Source organism: Tinamus guttatus, unplaced genomic scaffold, assembly GCF_059628265.1.
Source record: "Tinamus guttatus ecotype Peru unplaced genomic scaffold, ASM5962826v1 Tinamus_guttatus_pri_ptg000048l, whole genome shotgun sequence".
NCBI classification, from domain to species: Eukaryota; Metazoa; Chordata; class Aves; order Tinamiformes; family Tinamidae; genus Tinamus; species Tinamus guttatus.
This window is the reverse complement of record NW_028288582.1, coordinates 2,893,647-2,902,214: the sequence shown is the minus strand read 5'-3', so window position 1 is coordinate 2,902,214 and position 8,568 is coordinate 2,893,647. Positions and strand designations below refer to the sequence as shown.

General features: G+C 35.7%; 1 protein-coding gene across 1 annotated transcript in view; it reads right to left on the bottom strand.

Moving 5' to 3' along the window:
- Positions 1-245: 245 nt before the first annotated feature.
- SLC38A6 (solute carrier family 38 member 6) overlaps positions 246-8,568 on the bottom strand; it is a 35,890-nt gene continuing 27,567 nt past the window's right edge. Inside the window, exons 9-16 of the mRNA XM_088539599.1 lie at positions 8,432-8,497; positions 8,185-8,238; positions 6,503-6,582; positions 5,810-5,910; positions 2,743-2,867; positions 1,747-1,891; positions 1,562-1,656; positions 246-393 (exon numbers count right to left, since the gene is read on the bottom strand). Coding sequence (XP_088395725.1) covers positions 313-393; positions 1,562-1,656; positions 1,747-1,891; positions 2,743-2,867; positions 5,810-5,910; positions 6,503-6,582; positions 8,185-8,238; positions 8,432-8,497 — 747 coding nt within the window. The 3' untranslated portion in view covers positions 246-312. The remainder of the gene's footprint in view (positions 394-1,561; positions 1,657-1,746; positions 1,892-2,742; positions 2,868-5,809; positions 5,911-6,502; positions 6,583-8,184; positions 8,239-8,431; positions 8,498-8,568) is intronic.

The window sequence follows — 8,568 nt, the reverse complement described above, 5'->3', positions numbered from 1 at the left end:
TCTGTTCACTCAGTGCATTTGGACATTGTTGGATTGCAGTAATTTGTACAGAGTTTTTTACCTGACATTATTACATCATTAAAAGCTAATATTTTAAAATGACAAAGACATTGAATCAATATTAATCTTGAGCTTAGCTGAAGATTCGTTGCTAATGGAGTAAAAAAAGAGGGCTGTTGTTTTCCATGGATAGCTTTGTTCTTTTTTTTTTTTTTTCTTTTTTTAGGATGTCCAGCATTCACTTCGGCAGTTTTGGTAAGTCTCTGTTTTGCTGTCTTTCTCAAGTCCAGTTTAGACAGAGGCAATAGGCCTTTATTGATTAATCCAATTGAAAATTATTAGAATTAAACTGAGAAGACCAACACAAATGCCAAAAATAACCAATGCACATGCCTGTGAAGAAAGAAAAACAAAACTTAATGTTTTACTGAAACATTTCACATTTTTAAGGCTTATGACTCTGAAGAGGAAAACAATTGCAGAAATAGGTTGAAAGCATGCTTTTTAAGATAATCTTTTATATAAGCTACTCAAGTCTTTAAACACAGTGTTCTCTAATACTGCCCGAAAATTGTACTTAGATAGATATCTGCTTAGAGTAAAATTAAACTCAGCCTGCTCTAGGAAGGTTTCACTGCAAAGGTTATTTGGTTTGCTTGCACTATCCAGCTGTAAACTGCACACACTGGCCTGCTGGCCACAAATGTAATTTATCCTTTTACATATCCTTTTACAATTTATCCTGAACAAATTGAGAAACTCATTTGGCATTTTCCTGAAAATATAATTCATGTTACAATGGATTCCTAATATTTTTAATAGCCAGATGATAATATAGGAACCAGAACGTAGACTGCTGGTTTGTAACAAGGCTTAAGTATTTAAGTCTTTAAAATGTGAGAGAGCATCAATATTAGGATTTTCTTTCAGACTCCTTATTTTGCCAAGGCAACAGTAGGCCCAAGAACCACAAGAATGGCAAAAGGTCTACATATAACCTCTTTGCTAGCATTTTAACTACTGTTGTAAGTTTGCTCTGTTAAGCAGTGGTTAAAAATGCCCAAAAAAGCACAAAAATTGTGCAAAAAGCAGGCTGCTTAAGAATTCCAACTAGAACTTAACCTGCCATTCCAACAAGAAAACCATAAAGGAAAAAAAATGGATAATTTTGAGAAGGCTTATTTAGAAAATAAGCATAAACACAGTCTCACTCAAATATAGCTTGGCCTCACACCCGCTGCCCAAGCAAACATCAGAGCAATGCACCAAAACTAAGCATTAAAAGTCATGAACATCTGAAAACTACATGGAAAAAGCATGTATCCAGATCACCAGTGTAGCATACAAACACACTGCTGCTCAGATACGTCTTGTAAGAAAGTTTTTGAAAGACCAGAACTAATGTGAAGGCCAGAAGAAAATGCTCACAGATTTGGTGAACTGCAGTGCAAACATTGGGACAACATTGTCCCTTATATTGTACGCTTTTTAACATATTAAAATGCAACTAATTAAAACTAATTTTTTAATATAATCAGGACATGAGAAAAAAATAGCATACCCCAAGTTTCTGTGGTGATATTAAATCCTCTCTGTTAAGTTTAAGATAAAACACTCCAGGATATACAAAAAGCAAACACGTTGATGTGGTCGAACCTTCAAAAACATGAAGATTTTACTTGAAGCATGCTGAAGTGTATTACTTTATCATAATACTAAATTTCTGGAAGAAAAAAAACACCTTACCAACTACTCCAAATACATGTTTGATGTCAGGCACATACATTGCAAACAAAACAACAATTGTAGTCAGTGTTAAAGTAATAAGAATATGGCACATCCACGACACAGGAAGATGAGAAAAAAACACCATCAGCACAGCTTTCCTTGCCTATAAAACAAAATGTAAAACAATGTATTGCTAAATATATATAAACACTTACTTTTAATCACATTTTAATTTCATAAATTTAAGAAAAACAATTCCATTCAATATTTGACTACACCATTCAACATGTGAGAGAATATTTTAAATTAAATTGCAAATAATTTAGCAATAGTTGAATTAAGTTCTGTCCTTCTGTAGCATGGAGTAGACATATATAAAAGCAGTACTTCTTATGTGCTCCTTAGTCTTAAGGAGCAGTTCTTGTTTTCAAGGGAGAGGGAGAGGTGTGCGGATAATGCTTTGTTTGAGTGTGCTTATAGGCAAATATCAGCATACTGCCAACTGGTATATAACTTATATGTGTACAGTTTTGCACCCACAATATTTTTGGTCATTACTGAATGAATTCTCTCAACTCTATCGTGGTATTGATAAGCTAAATTAGAAGTTGATCGTGAAATAGGTCAATATATGTTCCTAATTTACAACTGAGTTTTCAATTGTGTATGTGTGTCTGTGTTCTTGTAGACACGAAAATCCAGGTCAGCAAAACTCAATTTAAGAGGAAAAAAAAAAAGCAAACTAAATAAACTTTACATTTTCTAAATTCTCTAAATTAAAAACAATACTGAGGGCTGGTTTTAATCTAAAATCTCTCTCAAAAGCACAAATTAGCTTAGTGGTTTGTTGTCATTCTGGAGAGTTCATGGAACATATGCAAATACGTGGTTTTTGATCAATCATTTGACAAGTGAATAAGACACACAACTTAGATGTGACTTAAATATTACAGTCTGCAAAGCATTAGTGTTACCATTGCTTATACCAGCTTCAAAACGTTCAGGAGTACTTACTGGGAAATGGATTAGAGGGACTGTCAAAATCACAGCAAAGAGCACAGCAAGTTTAACAGTCACGATCACAGTATCATGTGGCAGGTACCTGGTGTAACCCTGCAGTAATTCGGAGTCCACTTTGTCTGAAAATCAAAAAATGAATTGCTTTTCTAATCATTTGAGAATTAAGAACAAAATAACTAGCTACACATGTTAAACTTATAGCAAAACTGATCATTTTGTTTGTGATTAATGCAAAATGGGAGGGAGTGCACATAAGCATCACCTTGGCAGAACTGGTTTATCAGTTCTGCCTGATAGGTAACCTAGAGAAAACTGAAAAAAAAAAAAAAACTGAAGAAGCAAAGCCCAGCCTCTGTTGAAGCAAAGCTATCAAGAGAGAAGATAGAAATATGGAGGAGAAAGAATTAGAAGGAAAGATATTTCAGCTCATAGAAAGATGCTATAAAACTTATCCAATCCACTAGTAAGGCAGTGTTATGTTAAATCTTACCTGAACTTCACCATGTTAGCTAGGCTTTAAAGAAAAAGACAACTTTTAGTAGCCTGAAAGGATCAAGAAAAAATGTAGGTAAATTGTAGAAGAGTCTTTTAAAATGCCAGAAAGCATTAAGGAATATACAGGTATTAGCACACGCAAACTTCAAACCTTTTCTACAGCCGTTTTAATAGTTAGATAACAAAAAGCATTATTCATCTGGTATAAGTCTGGACTTCCAGAATTACTGGTATTTGGCAAAGGGCTTAAAACTTCTACTAACTCAGAGGATCATAATGGAAGTTTTAATTGTTTAAATGGCAGAATAATACTTTATTTTTTTAGATAAAATTAATATCAAAAGTACTAGTTCCATTTTATTAAGTCAAAGAACCAAAAAATATATATCCAGCCCATTTTAATTTTCAATGAGATTTTTTCCAACTGTGACAGATCAGCAATATTGTAACCTATAGATTTATTCCTCTAAGCTCAAAAAACCTGCATGTAGCCTGCCAGAATTCAGGTGGGAGACTTGTTCCTGCTAGGATTTCATTATATAAGGTGAAATTTCATGACTTGGGAGAAGAGCTACAATTCTATTTGAAAAGAAGAAATCCTCAAAACTATGCTAGTTTATGTTCTATTCCTGGCTATATTCCTGGCTATTCCAGTGTTTTGCTGGATAGATAATTAGCATCAAGCCATACTTGTAAAATGTTATTTCTTATGAAAAAAAAAATACTGACATTTGAGACTATGATTCCTCTGTATGTGTAAATGAATAGACATAGGAAGATAATGATACTCAAAGGAGATCAGTCTGAATTCTTGTGTTACCCAAAGTGTAACAGAGGAGATCATCAGCAACACTCCACTGGGCCAAAAACTTCCAAATAAGATTGCTGCTTTCTTCAGCAATGAGTCTTCTGTGCTCTCCACCACACACACTGAGCTTTGCAAAATTGATTCTATTGTAGAATTACTACATTATTGTGCAATTATTACCTGCTGAAAGTCTGTGTTTTTGGTGCTTTGCCAGACACTATCCCAACAAGACAGATCCTACTCAGAACACTTTTCTATTACTGTTTTACTGCCTCTTCTAAGAAATGTTAATCATTCCAATCACACAGGTTAGCATATGGCCATCCTATTAGAAGGTGAGTTTGCAGAAGATGTTAGAAGGATCCTGATGCATTTAGGTGACAGAGTCTGTATAATATCACTCCAAAAGATAGTTAAGATCACCAAGCAGAGGCAATTCAATTTCATAAAGAGTTCCATGCAAGTAAACAACCCATAGCACAAACATAAACCAGCATATGCAGAGCCAAATGACATTTCTTAGAAAAGGCATCACTGTGACTTTACATGAAAAGATATTGAAAATACTGTCAAACTGCTAAACATTCAGCAGATCACAACACAGCTGCTAGCTACGTTATACAGGACAAATAGAACTCTTGTATGAAATAGACACTCACCTACTCCTGATGCACCTTTAAAAACAAAAGCCACTATGTAGGTAGTTCTAAAATCTTTCCGGATACTTGGCATATGCAAGAATAGCAGACAGGCATCTGTGCTTACACTCAAATAAAAAGCTGCACCCAAAAGTATTCAAGAGTTCAACCACAGAGTCATTAAATTGGTACATGGGCCATGTAAGCTCTATAGCAAATGCCATTACTTACATTATTTGGTAGGGTAAGTTTCATACATATAAATTTAAAGGCAGATACCTCACTTTTCTGTTTGGGAGTAAAAAGGCATATTTACTTCATCAAACACTTTTACTGCTATATTTCCCAGAAACTGGCATCTGCAAAAAAATGTGCTCCCTGTGTCAGTACATTCATCAAGCAGACATTACCTACATCTCAGGACTTAAACTCACATAATAATTACTGAAGCTGCAAGTGCACAGGAAGCCCAGTGCCAAGCTTACACTGCCCGATTCCTTCTTAGGCTTTTGTCACCAGCTTCTGCTGGAGTCAAGGCACAAAACTACCCATTTTCTTTGCCTGATTCAACTGTTCTGATTTTCTCATGTTCCGCATAATTTCTTTTCTTCAGTCCTCTGGTTTGCTTTTACCCAAGACCAGCAAAACTGCAGGTCTCCCTGATCTTAGGGCTGGCTTGCTGTGGGTCAGCGGCCTCAGTGCTAGTTACAGCTCCCAGATGGCCTGGGGATATCACAGCATCAATAAGAACACTGGACTTCACTAGTAGAGGCACAGCCTTACAGCAGTGGTTAAAACTGGCTGGACCAGCAAATTCCCATCAGATATCAAGTTTTCTATTATTCCTTGAATAATACTTTACAAAAATTAGGTTTTGTCTTCACAGGACCAAATTCAAGAGGATCCAAGCAATAAACATAAACAAACTTGAAATACCCCAGCTATTTTGTAACTTCATATGGATGGCCTTTGGAAGTTAATTTTTTAGGATTTCAGTGAAATAAAAAAAAATACTGGGATCAAAAAGACATATTACAAATACTGAAAAGCGCAAGGTGCATCAAGCATTGCTTATTATTATTAACTTGCATTCTAAAAAATACTTTAAGAATATGCTTACCATAAAAAGTCAGGTACCCAAACAAAGCAGATATAAAGTAAATTAGGAAACTCAAACCAATTCCTGTGACAGTCACATTCTGCATTCTCCTTTTGGATGGACTAAAATGTGGGAAGAAAAAGAAAAAAGAAGAAGAGTGCTGTTAATCTACATTGTGGAACACTGATCACAATGTTTCTTCTCAAAGTATTTTTACTTCAGTAATTAAAATGTAGTTTTCCTGCAGACTACTAACAATGTCCCCATCTGGTAGATTTAGACACACCAAGGTGATCTGTTATTTTTTAAAATCAAAAATTTTATTTACACAGGATGATGCAAATTCAGAGCCAGGAGCAGAATGTGGGTCAAAAAGCACTGAATCCAACGTGGCCAAATGCAGATTCAGTTACAGCAATAAAAATTTTGCTAGTAAGTACCTTAACAAATGACCTTTTTTTCTCCAGATGGCCAGAACAATGTACTAACACTGCTGATGGGATCATATTTGTTACTTTTCTCTCCTGTAAGAGAGGAAAAGCCAGTGCTGACACAGGCTAAAACTATACATATCCCCAAAACATGAAGGCTACTTCGTTTCCATTGCTTGATGGCACTGATTTGAAAATAAAAATTATTCAAGGTTAATTTAGGGAAAATGCAACAGAAATATTATCATTACATTTTAATACTGCATGTGTTTCCATACGTTACCTTTGGAGCTCACAGTAAATGGGTAAGACTGAGGTATGGCAGAGAAAAGAGAAGGCCATAGTCGGTATTGCATAAGCACTCTAAAAGAGAAGCAAAACATCTCTCATGCTCTTTGGTGCTAGATGATCAGAAAATTATCAGGATTAATTTAAAATTTAGCTCAATGCCTCGGAAGTCAAGGGAGATCTTTTCATGTTAATGCTTTGAGAAACAGATCCGTAATCCAGAATGGCACCTCTGGTCATTCCACAATCATTCCACAAAACTGTACCTTCTCACCTAACATCTCCTCACATCATGGTCATAGCTTAACACATCATGACCAGCATATGCATCAGCATATCAGCAACATATCATGATAGCTATGGGCTAGCAACTGAAGGACTCTTTCGAGCTATACTGAGGCCCAGTACCTAAGTAAAAAATAGTATTTGCCCCAGAGTCAGTAGGTCATTCACAAAGTTTTCCAAGGTAGTAAAATTCTAATATCCATCATTTCCTACCACAGTATTGATTCCCTTACTCTGACTTCCCTATTTTTGTATTATTCCCTCACAAAAATTTTGATATAGCTGCCAGAAAACATAACATGCTTTGACATCTGAAGTTTTAAAACAACCACATAATTAAAGTTGTAACCACTCAATTAGTGGTTTATTATTTCAAAAACTTGTTCTAGAAGAGATGAATCATCTAACACAGCTTATTTCAATTCTCATGTAGGAATAAGCTAAACTATAACAAGTATTTTTTTAATTGACATAATCAGGACCAGTCAAACTACAACACTCTTGACTCATTGAGCTAAAGTGGCAAATGTAGCACAGATGAGTTCGAACACTCCGCAGAGCACAAAAGGCTGTAATCTCACGGTGGGTGTTTCTGCTCGCAGCTGAACTTCTCTTTTGATCTATCAGGTTAACAGCTCTCTTATATTTCCATTGTCCCATATTTCTTTTTAATTTTTCTTTTTGGTGGGGGGTGAGAGGGAGATGGGGAGTCAGATTTTGTATTCTTCCAGAATACAACTGTGTTCCTCAGAAAAAAACTTTCAGAAACCAACTGTGTCTCTCTCAAATTCGAATGCACTACAGGGCTATCCCAATTTTTTTTTTTCCTTATCCTTTCCTCTTCAGGCCCCAGAGGCTACTTCCCCTCCTATACGCCTTGAAGAGCAGAGATAGGATTTAAAATAGCACATTAATTATCAAACACCAGATCTGGCATCCAATGCAATACACAAGACTGCATTTGGCCTGAAGCATGAGCTTCAGGCGAGAATAAACAAACAAACAAACCATGTTAGGCCCAGACAGTTTAAGGAAACCTGTGTTCTCCAGCTGAGGGATATTAAGTTGGCTTCTGGCAGTGACCTGACTGCACCATGAGGCTGATCAGCACAGCATCCATTATACTTAACGAATAAACATCTGCATATCGGTCATATCTGCTATATGACCAATACCTGTTCATATCTGCAATGTGTTTTCATAAGCGCTAACTGTGACAACTGACCCTCATATAGAAGAGCAGTGAGCCTGGGTAACAACCAAGAACAAGTACAGCAAATGCTTCAGCAGCCTGTAGTTACTTTTGTGGAAAAATAGCCTGCCCTGGATATGGCTTAAATATCTTTAAGAACAACCCACCTTGGCTAGCCTATTGCTAATACAGAGTATTACCTCTTTTGAGAAATGAAAGAGCTTTGCTTTGCACTCCCCAGTAGAATTTGAAATCTGTAAAATATAAAGAGAAAAACGACATAAGAATGACCATAAACCAAGTATCTACAAACTATAAAGTTTCAGGTAGTAAAATCAAAATGATTAAAAAGGAATTTAAACTACAAGTAATTCTGAAAGTGTTAATGTAAAACGCATTACAGATATTAATAAAATGAGAAGAGCTTCAAAACTGCATGCACTTTACCTGTAAGTTCTCTATTGCACTATTTAGAGGTAGAGGACATGGGATGGACCATTTTTTAATTACAACCTGCAAAGACAGCATATTTAATTTATGAATATCCTAAAAACGAGGTTAACTTTGACATGTACCTAGCTAAT